Here is an 18,082-nt window from a genome sequence, read left to right as displayed (position 1 = left end):
AAGGTAAATATTAAATAATTTAAATTAAAACACATTATTTAAGATAACTATTGCAAAATTTTTAATAGGTTTGATCTAATTTATTTGCTGTATTATAAATGAAATATATAATATGTTCTGTATAAATTAAGATGAATAATAAATAATTTAAATTAAAACACATTATTTAAGATAACTATTGCGAAATTTTAAATTGTATTTATCTAATTTGTATGATGTATTTTTAATTAAATATTACGATCGGTATAAATTAACCTGAATAATAAATAATTTAAATGAAAACACATTATTCAAGATATCTATTGCAAAATTTTAAATTGTATTGATCTAATTTATGTGATGTATGTAATGAAATATGTAACATGTTCGGTATAAATTAAGGTGAATAATAAATAATTTAAATTAAAACACCTTATTTAAGATAACTATTGCAAAATTTTTAATTGTATTGATCTAATTTGTATGATGTATTTTAAATTAAATATTACGTTCGGTATAAATTAACCTGAATAATAAATAATTTAAATAAAAACACATTATTCAAGATAACTATTGCAAAATTTTAAATTGTGTTGACCTAATTTGTATGATGTATTTTAAACTAAATAATATGTTCGGTATAAATTAAGGTGATTAATAAATAATTTAAATGAAAATACATTATTCAAGTTAACTATTGCAAAATTTTAAATTGTATTGACCTAATTCATATGATGTATTTGAAATTAAATATTATGTTCGGTATAAATTAACCCTGAATAATAAATAATTTAAATGAAAACACATTATTCAAGATATCTATTGCAAAATTTAAATTGTATTGAATTAATTTGTATGATGTATTTTAAATTAAATAATATGTTCGGTATAAATTAAGGTGATTAATAAATAATTTAAATCAAAATACATTATTCAATATAACTATTGCAAAATTTTAAATTGTATTGACTTAATTCATATGATGTATTTGAAATTAAATATTATGTTCGGTATAAATTAACCCTGAATAGTAAATAATTTAAATGAAAATACATTATTCAAGATATCTATTGCAAAATTTAAATTGTATTGATCTAATTTGTATGATGTAGTTTAAATTAAATATGATGTTCGGTATAAATTAAGGTGAATAATAGATAATTTAAATGAAAATACATTATTCAAGATAACTATTGCAAAATATTAAATTGTATTGACCTAATTTATACGATGTATTTGAAATTAAATATTATGTTCGGTATAAATTAACGTGAATAATAAATAATTTAAATGAAAACACATTATACAAGGTAACTATTGCAAAATTTAAATTGTATTGATCTAATTTGTATGATGAATTTTAAATTAAATAATATGTTCGGTACAAATTAAGGTGAATAATAAATAATTTAAATGAAAATACATTATTCAAGATAACTATTGCAAAATTTTAAATTGTATTGACCTAATTCATATGATGTATTTGAAATTAAATATTATGTACGGTATAAATTAACCCTGAATAATAAATAATTTAAATGAAAATACATTATTCAAGATATCTATTGCAAAATTTAAATTGTATTGATCTAATTTGTATGATGTAGTTTAAATTAAATATGATGTTCGGTATAAATTAAGGTGAATAATAGATAATTTAAATGAAAATACATTATTCAAGATAACTATTGCAAAATTTTAAATTGTATTGACCTAATTTATATGATGTATTTGAAATTAAATATTATGTTCGGTATAAATTAACCCTGAATAGTAAATAATTTAAATGAAAATACATTATTCAAGATATCTATTGCAAAATTTAAATTGTATTGATCTAATTTGTATGATGTATTTTAAATTAAATAATATGTTCCGTATAAATTAAGGTGAATAATAAACAATTTAAATGAAAATACATTGTTCAAGATAACTATTGCAAAATTTTAAATTGTATTGACCTAATTCATATGATATATTTGAAATTAAATATTATGTTCGGTATAAATTAACCTGAATAATAAATAATTTAAATGAAAACAAGATATCTATTGCAAAATTTAAATTGTATTGATCTAATTTGTATGATGTATTTTAAATTAAATAATATGTTCGGTATAAATTAAGGTGATTAATAAATAATTTAAATGAAAATACATTATTCAAGATAACTATTGCAAAATTTTAAATTGTATTGACCTAATTCATATGATGTATTTGAAATTAAATATTATGTTCGGTATAAATTAACCCTGAATAATAAATAATTTAAATGAAAACACATTATTCAAGATATCTATTGCAAAATTTAAATTGTATTGATCTAATTTGTATGATGTAGTTTAAATTAAATATGATGTTCGGTATAAATTAAGGTGAATAATAGATAATTTAAATGAAAATACATTATTCAAGATAACTATTGCAAAATATTCAATTGTATTGACCTAATTTATATGATGTATTTGAAATTAAATATTATGTTCGGTATAAATTAACGTGAATAATAAATAATTTAAATGAAAACACATTATTCAAGATATCTATTGCAAAATTTAAATTGTATTGATCTAATTTGTATGATGTACTTTAAATTAAATAATATGTTCGGTATAAATTAAGGTGAATAATAAATAATTTAAATGAAAACACATTTTTCAAGAGAACTATTGCAAAATTTTAAATTGTTTTGACCTAATTTATGTGATGTATTATAAATAAAGTATGTAATACGTTCGGTATAATTTAATGTAAATAATAAATAGTTTAAATTAAAACACATTATTTAAGATAACTATTGCAAAATTTTTAATTGTATTGATCTAATATATGTGCTGTATTATAAATGAAATATGTAATATGTTCGATATAAATTAAAATGAATAATAAATAATTTAAATTAAAACACATTATTTAAGATAACTATTGCAAAATTTTTAATTGTATTGATCTAATATATGTGCTGTATTATAAATGAAATATGTAATATGTTCGGTATAAATTAAGATGAATAATAAATAATTTAAATTAAAACACATTATTCAAGATAACTATTGCAAAATTTTAAATAGTTTGACCTAATTTATATGATGTATTTTAAATTAAATATTACGTTCGGTATAAATTAACCTGAATAATAAATAATTTAAATGAAAACACATTATTCAAGATATCTATTGCAAAATTTATATTGTTTTGATCTAATTTGTATGATGTATTTTAAATTAAATAAAATGGTACGTATAAATTAACGTGATAATAAATAATTTAAATGAAAACACATTATTCAAGATATCTATTGCAAAATTTATATTGTTTTGATCTAATTTGTATGATGTATTTTAAATTAAATAAAATGGTACGTATAAATTAACGTGATAATAAATCATTTAAATGGAAACACATTATTTAAGATAACTATTGCAAAATTTTAAATTGTGTTGATCTAATTTATATGGTGTATTTTAAATTAAATATGTAATATGTTCGGTATAAAATAAGGTGAGTAATAAATAATTTACATTCAAGGTAACTATTGCAAAATTTTAAATTGTATTGATCTAATTTATGTGATGTATTTTAAATTAAATAATAGTGGCATTTTATGTATAGTAAATTTATAATAATATGTTTAAATAAAATAAAGACAAATAATAATAGTGACAATAATAGTTTGCAAAAATAATGTTTGGATTAACACGTAGGCCGCTATTACATGCTAAAACACCGATTAATCTATATGATGTGAGCCAAAGATGTGTTGTTGTAGAGATATTAAGAAATATGTTAAGAAAAACGTGCAAGTGCAATGGTTGACGGGCGTTTACAGGTGACGCCTTTTCGCACCACTACACGACGGTCCGCCATCATCAGAACTGGAATCTGATGAATGGCCCTGAAAGTGAATGGAGTCATTAGCATTGATTGCTTGCCTATTTAGAATGTAGACATATGTGTCAGATACTGTATGTTCGAGTCTAACGTAACAGGGGTTAAAGTTAAAGTTCTCGAATAATCTGTTTTTTTTTCAATATCGTACGTTTAAATACAATACTACCAATTAGGATCACTAAATCCTTCTTCCCCAGTAGGAATTAATAACCCCATTTGCTATCAATGTACTTTTAAGATAACATCCACAACATCCTAGTTAATTCTTACTGAATGAACTATCATTCAGTAAGAATTAACCGGGATCAAGGTCAAGACTTGACTTCATGGTCTTTCTATCCTCCACTGGTGCCCAGCCAGCATATACCGTTAGCGCAGGCAGGTGTAACAATGTAACATACCATATTCATCTATAACAATAATCAATACAGTTGTATTGTAATGTCTGTATGCATATTTTCCAAAAAATGAAACAAAACTTTAGAATTACAACTTTAGAGTCTATTTCCAAAAATTTGCTGGTATTCAATATATTATTAAGGGTGTAATATAATAATAACAATTTGTATATTTTACCTGTCCCATTCAGGACCACCGTTGCTCCAGCCTGTCTCTCTCCTGCAGAAGCAGCTCCGCCTCCTCCTTCAGCCTCTCGTTGTTCTGGTCGAACCATTCCTGCTTGATGCCATCACGTTCTGTCTTCAGCTTGTTCACAGCGAACGCCATATCTGAAATTATATATTACTAAATGACCCACGCAACATTAACTGCAACAAAAGCTCAAAAGCAATAAATTTTCAACGATTTTGCAACATTTTTCATTGATAGGTACACCGCTTCTATTTGTCAATCTAAAAATAAAATAAATATGCAAACAAATAAGTAATGTCATACTTGTTTGTTTGCATATTTATTTTATTTTTATTTTATTAATATGCATCCATCATAGACATAGCAGGTAATCAAACAAAAACAACAAAAGTTGTTTCTTTGTGATTCTCTTTACTGAGCTTGTGCCATTTTATATTGCTGTCACCCATTTGCAGATATTCTACTCATATTCTATTGTATGTATTTGTCTAAATATACTTGTAATTAAACCTATAAGTATTTACTAGGGACATATATTTTTTATATTCGATTTAGATCTACCTACCTTAATAAACGAACCAACCAACATTAAACAAATTTCTTAATTCAAACTAGTAGTTCCTGAAAATAACGCGTTCAATAATATATACAGTCTTTATAATATTATAGTATAGACACTAATAATTATTTGGCAAACTTATTTTCTTTCTTATTCTTTTTCTGACGAGTCTGCGTTACGAATGACTAATAGAATAAAAAAATATTTGTTACATATATTGTAGTTGAATATATATCATTAAAAATATAGTAGATATAATATTTATTTCTATTTCTAATATAATATCCCATCAAACTACAACCACCGCTACATGCCATCAAAAAACCGATTTCAACCGCATTCAAAAACAAATGGTCATGTTGAAATTAACAACTAATTCTGTTCATGTACAAAAAGTTTTAAGATAAACAAAATAGAGTCGAATTTAGAAGGTTTTCTTTTTTATGGTTGATAAAAAGAAACCTAAATACTCACGCTCCAATTCAAAGAAAATTGCCTCATGAAGCAACAAGTCCAGGTTAGTAAAATCAGTCGGCAAGAGCAATTTCTTGTTGCGCAGGTAGTTCAAAATGTGGCGGAACATTTCGCCATCACGATCGATGAAGTAGTGTTGCTTCAGGGTGTCCAGGACTATGGGAATAGTCCCATTGAACATCCTACCGAGTCTTGACTCAGGAAAACTGGAAATATAATATGTTATTAATATTTATTTAAATATTGACGCCAGATTAATTATAGAGTAGGCATGGAAAATTGCGTATACTTGGATTCTCTCCTTACATTATTTAAGGAGTAAAAAACCCATAGAAAAGCATGTTAAGGTATACGACATTAGTGTATAGAAAAAATTGTGTTGCGTTATTTGCGCCCAACCTAAGAGCTAGCTCTTAGGTTTACAGGGCGTTACATTAAACAAAAAACTAATAAATATATCTTATTAAAAACAAGATTTTGAGATAAACACTATACAAGAGATAAGAAAATATTAAAAAATGATAGATACTTCTAATTTATGAGAGATAGTGAATGTGTTTGTGTGTGTGTGCACTTGTGTGCATCCATGTTGATGTGTAGGTATGGTAACGTACATCTCCCGCTTCATTTACATATGCCTTTTTATGTAATTGGAGTAGCAATTAAGTTAACAGCCTGCCTGATGGTCAGTTACAACTGTCACCTAAAGACGTGTATACAGAGTACTTCTTCACGTTATCAGGTGATGCTCGTACTACTAATTTATTATTTACTAATGTATTATTAACTGTTTGAAAGTAAATTATTCACTCTGGAGTAACATAAGCTATGGATATTTAGCTATGAGTCTAGTCTTAATAGAGTGTATAATAATGTACCTTATTTATACAAGACTTATAGTTAGCTCTAGTTCTGAATACAACAATGGTATTCAAAACTAACTAACGCCAACGCAAGTATCTAACAAACAAGCTCACTTGCACAGTTGCAAAGTAGCAAGTAAGGCTTAAACGTGAGTGCTTTAACTAAAACTGACTTGACGTAACAGAATCTGTTCATGATAGTGATGATAGCAAACTTTCTGCTGCAGTACATTAACCAGAAATAATTTGACATATCCACGAAACTGCTACTTGACATAAATCAAACTAAAATACCTCCTTTATTCATGTACTAGCTCAGACAGCAACTTTCCTTCAGAAAAGTTGCGGACTGAGCTAGTACATGAAGTAGATACTAGTATGAAGATATAGGAGCTAGGTTTCAAACTATGCGCGAATATTCATAACTATATTCAGTAAAATATATATAAATTTATAACGTTTTTCTGTTTGCAAACCGATTGGAATAAAATAAATAGTTCATTTTAAGTGACTCTTACTGCAATGCAGTAGTGAAAACTGCATTCGAATCGGTCATAACATTTCTGAGTTTAGAACGCACAAACGTATAAACAAAAAATCTAAATAATGACATATTTTTGTAGCCACCTGTTTTGATTTAAAAACCAAGCTTTCGATGAAATTTATATTGTTTAAGAATTTTCTAAATCTGTTAAGAATGTAGTTCGGGTATACATGACAAACATGTGGCATATATGTATGTACATTATCATTAATGTTTTATATTCACCGTCCATATAATAAAGAATTAGTGTCATAATGTGTCTTTTTAGAATAAACATCCTAATTACCAGTTATGGAATATAATTTAATATATACAAATACGAATGAAGAACCTCCACTTTTTTTTAAGTTGAGTAAAAATTGAAGCCTTCAGAATTATTATACAGTAACGGTTACGTCAGTCTTTCGGCGAGGTGTGCAATTGGCAAGATATTTACTTTCGTGCCCGCGAGTGAGTTGATTAAAAGAGCGGGATCCGGGGGTGGACCGAGTGGGTATAGGGTTGACAATTGCGTGAATACTATTGAATTATTAAATTTGTTTTTCTTCCTAGTGGTGACCATCACTTCGTGCGCTTGTACATATTTTATACTATATTTATAAAGGATTACAAAGACAACAATATATAAAGCATCTAATATTTCATTATAAAAAACAATCATAATAAAATTTGAGTATTGAAAATTTACATAAAATTAATTCTTGCCCTATATTGTACTTGTTGTATTTTTGTTATTGAAAAATACATCGTAATTCTTAAAACTATTTCTACATTAATACAAAAATTACGATTTTTATAAATACATAAATAAAAAAGAACAGTGTCTATAGTAATGAAAAGTAAAACAAAACTAAACCAGTGAGCAACTCAATGGCAATCTGTCAATTCTGCCAACATTCCTGATACGTAACCTACACTTCTTGAAACTTTGTATTTAATAAAATAACTTACCCTGATAATTAATCGTCTGAATAGATCTTAAAAATTACACGTAAAAGACATATTATACTGCGGACATAACTACAAAAAGCAGGAATCGCTGCTTTTTAACCATTCTAAAGTACCCTTAAACATTAGATTTGATTTTCATAATTCTATAGACGGTACCTAATCCACTTGTACGAGTAAAGGCACAACTGAAATAGCAAATAAGCCGATTTATTGCATCCAATTAGCACGAAGTAGTCATTAGCCAAATTAATCCGCAGTAAGCTCACTGCACACTCCACAATTCACGTTAAATACAAATATATCTATCGAGAATTATTTCATCAACTGTTGCATTTACTGAGACGCCGATATTTCACACGGTGTCTTTTCATACCCCGGGATTGCAGTTTGCTGTTTGTATTACTGTCTATTGGCAAAGTAAATAGATAAAAAAAATATTAGCAATCCTTTTACCCTAATAGGAATTTAAAAGGCTCGTTTATCTAATTCTGGTCTCCCGGCTATCCGTATTACAAAGCATCAGCTTCGCATATCAATATCTCATTTTCGCATTCTTTCTTTTCCAGTCAATCCGGTCTCATAATCCATTCTTATATTGTAAATTCTAAAGTGTCTATTTGCTTTCCACCAATAAAGCCTTCAACTGCTCTTAATAAAATTTGGCATGCAGATTGATTGTATCGTACATATCTTTATCTATCTTTAATATAAAAAAACCAGACGAATTGTAAGGCTGATCCTTACAATTCGTCTGGTTTTTCGATATTAAAGATATGTATTTTTCGTATCAGTACTGATATTGTATTTTTAAATAAAAATATGTAGTAAGCCCTACGTTGCGGCACCAGGAGGCCGCAGGGCTCGGGGCACCGCCGGCGGCCAGCAGCGCACTCCCGTCGAGAAATAACACGCTCAGCGCTGATAAAACAAGCTTATTTACAATCCGACCGATCCACCGTATAGCGCGCATTATGTAGCCTGCGACGAATAATCCGATATTTTAAATGATTTAACTCCGGATTCTACGCGTTAAAATGTCAAAGAACTATCGAAAACAACTAATTGAGACCACGATCTGAAATATAGCTTAATGTGGCTGTGAGATTGCAATTTGATTCTAAAGGAATGGAATAAACTTGAAACTTTCAAAATATTATGTTAGAAAAGGATGGAAATATAAAGTAAGAACGAAGCTTACAAAATTTTAAGAAAGTTTAAACGTTACAAAAGGTTAATGAAAGGTTAGGTTAAGAAACATTGAGATCCTGCGACACCTGCAATAGGCGCTTCGTCGGGATACCTGGGAGTTTTTAGTGAGTAGGAGTCTTACAGTAGGTACCCGCTTGCCTCCTCCGGGGCGGACGGGTCTCTATGAGGGATTTCCTCAAGTAAAAAAAGTGAGATTAAGAAAAAGGACAGATCATAAACATCACTAAAAACGTATATCTATCAACCATTATTACTTCTTCTTTCTACTTCATCAAGTGGGCTTTCAACTTGTTCACGTCTTCATTCCAATTACATCATTTTATTATATCTAGGTACAATATAATTCACACTGCTCCATATAGTTTCAAGGTAAGTAGAGCTTATATTATGGCTACTAAACAACTGTTACAAATACATAGACGTATTTTGTTAATACATTATACATATTCAACACCCAGACCTGTTTGTACTGAGGGAATCGAACCCGCGACCATCGGAAATTAGGCGGTATGCAAAACCGCTGAACCATCGAGATCGTCATCATCTATATCACATATACATTATAAATATAGAAATATTGTACGTACGCAGTCAGAGTTTCCAAGGAGGAGGTGTAAATTGTCCCTCCCACGTCGATGTGCACGGGAGCGCTGAACTTGGTGGTGCCCCCTACACGGGGGATCCCCGCCATGGGCTTCTTCTCCATACTGCTATCCGGTTGGGGGCTTCCTGGTTTCACCGACATCAACCTGGCAGCTCCTGCGGGAATTTTTTTTTTTAATTGGGTAATGGAAAATAATTAATAAAAGTTTCTTGCCAGTTCTTCTCAATTGAATCTATATACTAACTGGATGGTAGAGAAAAAATTATAATAAAAATATAATAATATATATAAATATAAATATATATAAAAATATGAATAAATATTTCTGAATTTAAATTTGTTTTTGAATTTGAATCTAATGGCCGATGTTATAACCGCAGAACACACCCAGACATCATACTCATTAATACAAATGTTTGTAGCTTGCGAAGGCGGTGTGCTAATAAGAGCTAGGAGAGTCACAAACTTCATATTTAAAAAAATATTTAATATGAAATTTTAATTATGAATATGTGAACTCTCACAAGGCTTAGAGATAAAATAATAAATTTATCTCCAACTAGATCCGCCGGTTAAGCTAGATAGAACAGTAGCCAAATAAATGCAATTATCAATAAAGATGTACATTAACATATGACATAATATCTTTGCATAGTATAAAATGAAGTCTGTTCCGCTAAATAAAAAAAATTAAAGAGTAATTGAAGTGGAAAGTACATGTATAGGTATAATACATGTAATGTGTGATGACGAGGCGGGTAGCTAGTAAAACATATGTTTCTATTACCACACGGAGATTAAAAAATACATAGTTTTCGAAAATAAACCACCCTAAAATCAAATCGTACACAAATCTCATTTATTCACTGTAACAAAGTCGTCAAATATTAACAAACAAATTTCGTAACATAACCCTTTTTGAAGAGAATTCTAGATTATTTCTCACAGGGCTTGTGTTTTAAGGATAGTCCCTATTTAAATTTTGAATGTATAGTACTATATATTCAGAATTAACACTGTACGTTTCCACAATGCATAATAAAATATAAATAGGCCTATTTAAATTTTGCATTCAAAATGCAAAATATCTTTATTCATGTAGGTCTATTACAGACTCTTATGATATGTCAAATCTACTGTCAGTATATAGATAGTATATTCAAAATGAACTTTGTCTGTAGGTCTCTACAATGCATATTTAGACCGTTCTGGAAATACGCTGTCACCGTGAGAGTCTCTTGCAACTCTCGACCTCGTCGTGATGCACGCCGCGGCGTCGCCAGCGCTCTCATGGCACCCTTCAGCGAAAATTATACATTCATACGACCACAGCTTATGCCATAGAAAAAAAACAATACTCTGTGGTATTAGGCACATTGTTTGTGGAATCTATGCATATAAATAAAATTGGAGTGTCTGGTTGTAATATTGAAATAACCGTTTTTTTACTACATGGATATATAAATATGGTACATACACCAAAATAACATTTTTACAATTTCTGTCTGTCTCTTTGATCAGGCGAATCTTTGAAATATCTGGATCGATTTTGATGGGACTTTTTTTGGCAGGTAACTGATGTAGTAATGAGTAACTAAGGTTACTTTTTATGTTTAAGAAAAAATCTTTTATTTTAGAAAAATAAAGTTAAATTCCACGTTGTCAAATAAAAGTCTCGGGAAAAGCTAGTAAAAAATATAATCCAACACATTTAAAAGTGCATTCGTCAATTTATTAAAGTTTGCCTATATTTTTAAATTGGCTACTACAGTTTGACCCTATTAAAATTTTGAGTTAGATTAACTAGATATATTTTAATTAAAATTAAAACCTACTTAAAAACCTACATATCTATACATATACTAAAATTGTAGAGGTCCAATTCCGGTACATAGAAAAAAACTCTAAAAACCGACTCAGAGGGATGTTAGAGGGATCTTAAATAACCTCCACACTATAGTAACACGTAATCTTTACATAAATAATATACTAGTTGTATTGCGAATTTCTACTACTCATTATATCACTCACAAATATATTATATATATATATATATATATATATATATATATATATATATATCCATAGGTGAATACATTATAAAATACCTTATCAGCTTTTTAAATTATTATTTATCATAAATAGGAAACAAATAATAAGTAATTCAAGTCATATATATAGCTGTATTGCTGTAACTTGGAAAGACTTCCCGTTCTAGACAGACTTCCGGTCTGGTAGTACGCTTCAGTGATCCAATTAATTACTTCTGACTACCTAATGAAGTACTTGGTACTTATATTTAATGAAATAAGTTCCCAACGTGATTAATCATAACTCTTATGTTGTACCAGCAGCGAAATTTATACTTGTATATACGAAAACAAATTATTAATTTATATACTAGCTGGTAACTACGACTTCATCTGCAGGTGCTTTCTTATGATACAATCTACCTTCATGTTAAATTTCATTAAGATCTATTCAGCCGTTTAGAAGTGAAAAGTTAAAAACAGACAGATTGACAGACACTTCTAAGACTTCGTTAAGCCACTCCTGATTCTATTAGACCTGAATATGCATATAAAATTCAATGAAAATCGATGAAGCCATTTCGGACGAGTATGATAACATACATACACACGTAATTTTTCTATATAAGATAAACAATGTTACCAGTCTTATTACGTCATAAAGTTATATTAACTTATAACTCTCATCCACTACGAATTTTAATCCCGTTTCACATAACTATAAATTGTTGACAGACGGATGATGGCTATGACAGAATATATCTATTAATATATTAATAGTCATCACTTAGTTGTAGAATGATTAATTAGCTTACCCTTAAAATTTTAGTATACCTAAAAGAAGCGAAAACTGCATTAAAACTTGTAAAATCCGTTTATATACATGAGACAAAACATCATTCATAAATTCTACGCACCATTTTTATTATGGTAGAATAAATTCTTGTTTTTCATTAAATAATAAATACACAAGCACACCACTGTTACACATTTATTATACGTACTCGTACAATGTTATTTACGCGTCAGGCTGAAGTTGGCTATAAGCCTCTCAGTAAGTACTACCGCTAGTTAGGAGTGCTTGTTGCACACGGCCTCGTTCCATCTAGTACAGTTGCAGATACAAAAATTAACTAGTTAGTTCGTATTTGTTTTGTTAATTTTAATTTTAGTTATTTTAGTTTTAAAAGTACTATTCTCCACTCCTTTATATAGAAAATAGAGTTCAATTTCGCAATCATCCGCGCAATTTTTGTATAAAGGGTCTTCTTCACGTATTCAGTACGTCTTCAGTAGAGAAAGGAAACGAGGGTAATTAGTAAAGTAGACGAGAGACCATTACTAATAGTATAATAAGTTAGTAAGTGTTGAAAGTGGTTTTCAAATCCTATCAAAGTCAAGTAACATATTTAGATGTCGATCCGGAAAATCCATCATGGTGAATTTCGCCCATCGTATAATCCACTACCCCTCCAGCAAATACCGTTAGCCCAGGCGGGCAACCATTCCATTTTCATTAATTAAAAATAACGTATATACAAAAGTTACTCACAACTAGATAACTCAAAAGAACTAAGCTGGTTGTTTTACATTTCACATAATGGAGGTCTAACACGGCCGGACCTAGTCCGACTTTAATTATTTCTTATCTCCTGAATGCATCTCTGTTACAGTCGGCTGTGGACGACCTATCTCGTTGGTTTCACACTTTACCGTGTATTCAGGTCTAGCAAAAGAGAAATGTTTTTCTTTGTACACACTACTACAGTACTACCAGCGTGAATATTTCAATGGGATTACTAATTTTTTTTTGTGTAATTCATAACAAAATCTATTGTAGGCACATATGATAATTTGAATCTACCCTCAGTTCAATACGTTGAACCACGAAGAAATAATTAATTTTTTTTATTCTTACTTTTTTTAATTGAGATTGTACTTGATTACTTTAACGCATATTCATGTTCATAAAGAAAGAGAGATAGCATATGTTTATAGTATTTTAATATATGTATGTGATTTTTTTCTATAGATATAATAAACTAGCGGTGTCTGCGACTTCGTCCGCGTATTATAGTGACCTTGACCAAATATAGAAAAAATATTTCATAATCTAACCCAAAAAAGGCAAAGAAAAAAGATTCCTCACTATACTTTAAAAAATGACGATTTTCTATACAAACTTTCATCCCTTATTTTTTACCCCCTTAATGGTAAAAATTTTACAAACTTAGTCATATTTATTTATAGTATTTAATGAACAGCTTAAAAATTAAGTTACAAGATTCTAGTTTTAAAAATTACAATACTTATACAACCTTTCATCACCCCTTTCAACCCCTTACAACCCTTTTTCGCATAAAAGTGGCTATGTCTTTCACTAGTGTTTAGACTGTCTCAAATTTCATTTAAATCCGTTCAGTAGTTTTGGCGTGAAAGCCAGACAGACAGACAGCCAGACAGAGTTAATTTCGCATTTATAATATTAGTAAGGATAAACAGGATATTCATAAAACCTTATCTAGTGGCACTATGGCATTATAAGACGTTGTATAAATTGTCTGGGTTGCCATATAGTCCCTAACTACGAACTAAAGGAGTGATTATAAAAAATATTTTCTCTATAAAAAGCTATATAATAAAGAGGGCGTATCACCAGTTATAGTTTATTAAAAAAATATACGACCGACCCAAGTAAGTGCCAATTACTAGTACCTATTATTTAAACTTAACAAAAGAAAATCAATTCTTTATTAAACATTTACTGAGACGAAGAAGTTCCTCTGTTTTAATCGTACCGAGCCTGTGTCAAGAGTAATTAGAGTAACTAACTCTGCCTGCGACTTCGCTCTCTAGTGTGTTTATAAGTTTCAGTAAGCACTAAGCTAATATTAAGTGTTTCATAGTTTTAAACCAATAATGTAAGGACAGTTTACTAATTTTACTGCAATCTTTTTGTTACATTATATATGTAGAATAAATTCCGCTCTGACTTTCCTAGATACCTTTTTAATCAAAAGCAGTAACTTTTTCTAATACATGTGCTAGCAAAAATGGCTGATTTTAAAAGAATAATCAAAATCTGTTAATTGGCGTAATGGAAACTAGTAGACCTGTTGCTGACAAACTATCAAGTAGACAAATAGCTGCCAAGTAACTTCACTTCATCCCCATCTTACCATAACTTGTATTCCTACACCGCCAGCATATCTTTAGCATACACTATTTCGTTAGCATCCATACAAATTCCTGAATGTATTCAATTTAGAGATATCATAGAATCATGAGCTGATATCATGTCATACACCGTGGAATTGAGAACCTTTTGGCAATGGGTTGAAAGAGTTGAAAATCAAATACGCACAACACAAAAGTTGGATGATGTAGTTCAGCAGCGGACCGCTAGAGGGCGTTACTCTGCAACACACCACTCGAGCACTCTTACCTGCCTGGTTTCATTATAAATATGCCTCAGGCTGTTTGCTTATTCCGCGACAACCCAAATACCCTAGCTACCTAATCGCAGGATTTGAACACTGGGATACCATATGCAACCAACCTGGTCAGCTTATGACTGGTTTTATAACTCTAACTAAACTATGATAGTAGTATAATATCCGCAATAAATTGGCAACACTGTAACGTATAGGTGCTTGAAACTACTGTACTGAAATAGATTTTACCAGAAACTTTCCAAGCGTAGCGTGGTACCTATGGGTTCGTTGAAATTTTCTAAATTCCTTCCGTAGCAAATAGTTTGTTATAAAATAATGTTATGCTGGAAACAGAGGACCGACATTTTTAAAATAATAGCATATATAATACAAAACGCCTGTTCCATTTTGTAATTAAAATGTTCAACGATTTTCTAAAAGAAGTATTTTCTTTTAGAAAATCGTTGATTGCAATCTGGAAGGTGTTTTCTATGTATATACAAAAATATCTAGAACTACACAAGCTCTGCTTAGCTTGGGACTAGATGGTATTGTGTGAATTGTCCAGGGTGTATTATTATTATGTTTAATGCAATGTATTATATAATATTAATTCTATTAGATAAGTTGGTTCACCAATTAATAGAACAGTATTAATATACTTTGACGAATAATATAATCTCGAATTATGCGTCAAAACCAATCTCAACTATCGACTAGACGTCAATAGCAAGACGAATACAACGCTCATATTCAACAATAATCGTGAGTGTATCGTTTGAATTGATGTGGTGTAGAGTGAGCTTAACGTCGGATTAATTTAGCTAAAGACTGCTTTATACTATTGGACGATATAAATCAGCTTATATGCTATTTTAGATGCATCTATACTCGAATAAGCGGATTTATATAATGTCTATGAATGCATTTAGTGCATCAATTTATTTATAACTCGCGACTTTTATGCTTTCTTAGTATAAATACAGATAACATAATATTACATAGTATAAAGTATACCCTATGTCTGTCGAGAGGATTATATAAACACCTAATTAAATTGTATATTACATATATCCAACAAAACAGTGACTGTTTTTAGCAATCTCATTATTGTATACCTCAGGTTTTGCGCTGAAAAACGCACTGTAGCAATGTAGCTAAATATAGGGGGCAGATTACTGTATACTATGGTTTCTTATATATTTCATTATTTTACATAGTATAAAACAAAGTCGCTGTCGCTGTCTGTCCGTCCCTATGTAGGCTTAAATCTTTAAAACAACGGAACGGATTGTGAAGCGATTTTTAGTAGAGAGAGTGATTCAAGAGGAAGGTTTACCTATACATACAATATATGTACACCCGGGCGGAGCCGAGGGCGAGTAGCTAGTAAATATATAAAGCTGAAAGTCCCTCTCCCCTTCTCTTCTTCCCACTGATTTCAATATGAAACAGTATGTAGTATCGAACTGATCTGCGTATCAATGATCTTACCTTTGCTACCATTCACTCAATAAACCTTGGGTTCGATTAAATAATAGTAAAAGGCGAAAACAATATCAATTTTCATAAAATTCCGATACCTACAAGCATTGTTAATATCATATATTTAGTATTAGATACTGGCTTTTGTAATATCATATTCACCACTAATTAACAAACAAAAGCATTGCTCTTTATCATTTCAGTCTATCCAAATGCATTATTGAAATCAATTTGTTAATATATTAACGAACCAGTACAAAGCCGTTTGCAATAACATTAATAGAATCCCTGTATTAACATCATTGCAGGCTTTGTATTCATTACTATTATATTTTGACGGCAGAAATTAATTATCTAATATACGGAATCAGCAAATTGCGTGCGACGTACATTTTCTTTTTTAGTTGTGAACCGTTCAAAGAGTGGGTAAACCCAGCGGCATCGCCTACGGGCGGGACGGCCCCTACTCTTCAATTATAATTACCGGCCTGGGGCTACTCGAACCACCCAAATACCAGGGTTGCCAGCTCATGGCAATTAAAAAAAACACTACAATCACAAATGCAAACTACCATTGCATAATAATAGCAACTAACTAACATAGCAATATTACGTCGGTTTTATTATTCTGTTTCTAAATTTCCCACACGATTCAATAAGTAAAAAATCTGTCAGCTAAATCTTTTAATAGGAAAAAATATCAAAATACCGGACCGCTTATGTTTCAGTATTTTTGCCAGAGAGCAGTGCTCACATACCGAAAGGTTTCATGGAATACCGATGCACCTATCAACCCTGACAAGCTTCAAAAGAAACTTTGTTCGACAGTGACGAGATACGCCTAATATTTCTATGTAAATGCAATACAATGTACTAGTTACATCTGTCATTTTGATTGGAGTTCTATATATACAATCCTTTGAGGATCAGAATTATTTAAAGGTAACTTTAAATGATTAGATATATATATTATTATGTTATAAAAATTATACATATAACGAAACAGAACAGATTTAGATAATGATTTTAAAAATAAATTCTCCTTTCATATATATTACCACGCAAAAAAAAAAAAATAGTTCATAGTTTTATTCTTTTTTTTCCAATTCAGAAGAAGGAATAACCTTATCCCTGTATGTTTTTAAATTATATATATATTGTTAAAAAATAGCGGGACATATCTATTTGGAAAAGGCAAGCGCAAATTGCATTCGATGGTGAATCAAAGAAGGAGGCAAGGGAGGCCTATACTGGACAGTGGACAGCAGAACTAAGCTTTTAAGTACCGGAGTCACGTAAATTAATAAGATTATGTTAAATACAGGCAGTTAAATACAAATTATTATTATTTTTAGTGCTAAACTTTAGCTTTAGGTATCCTAAATCGTACTCGCTGTTAATAATAATAAGCCAGGACAATCCGTACACTTACATCCAGTCCAAAGCATGTGTTATAGATACTAAATTA

The 18,082-nt window shown here is 29.8% G+C and overlaps 1 protein-coding gene across 1 annotated transcript; it reads right to left on the bottom strand.

The window, feature by feature from the left end:
- Positions 1–3,769: 3,769 nt before the first annotated feature.
- Positions 3,770–9,815, bottom strand: LOC131848575 (BTB/POZ domain-containing protein Tiwaz-like). The gene is made up of 4 exons (XM_059198492.1): positions 9,649–9,815; positions 5,495–5,700; positions 4,447–4,598; positions 3,770–3,874 (listed from the first exon to the last, which is right to left on the bottom strand). Exons 1-3 carry the CDS (start codon positions 9,804–9,806, stop codon positions 4,456–4,458), a joined length of 507 nt encoding a protein of 168 aa, XP_059054475.1. The 5' UTR covers positions 9,807–9,815; the 3' UTR covers positions 3,770–3,874; positions 4,447–4,455.
- Between the last annotated feature and the right edge of the window lie 8,267 nt (positions 9,816–18,082).

This window comes from Achroia grisella, unplaced genomic scaffold (genome assembly GCF_030625045.1).
Source record: "Achroia grisella isolate CSIRO2021 unplaced genomic scaffold, CSIRO_AGI_Agris_v1 utg5633, whole genome shotgun sequence".
NCBI classification, from domain to species: domain Eukaryota; kingdom Metazoa; phylum Arthropoda; class Insecta; order Lepidoptera; family Pyralidae; genus Achroia; species Achroia grisella.
The sequence above is the reverse complement of the archived record's forward strand: the minus strand, read 5'-3'. Positions and strand labels throughout refer to the sequence as shown.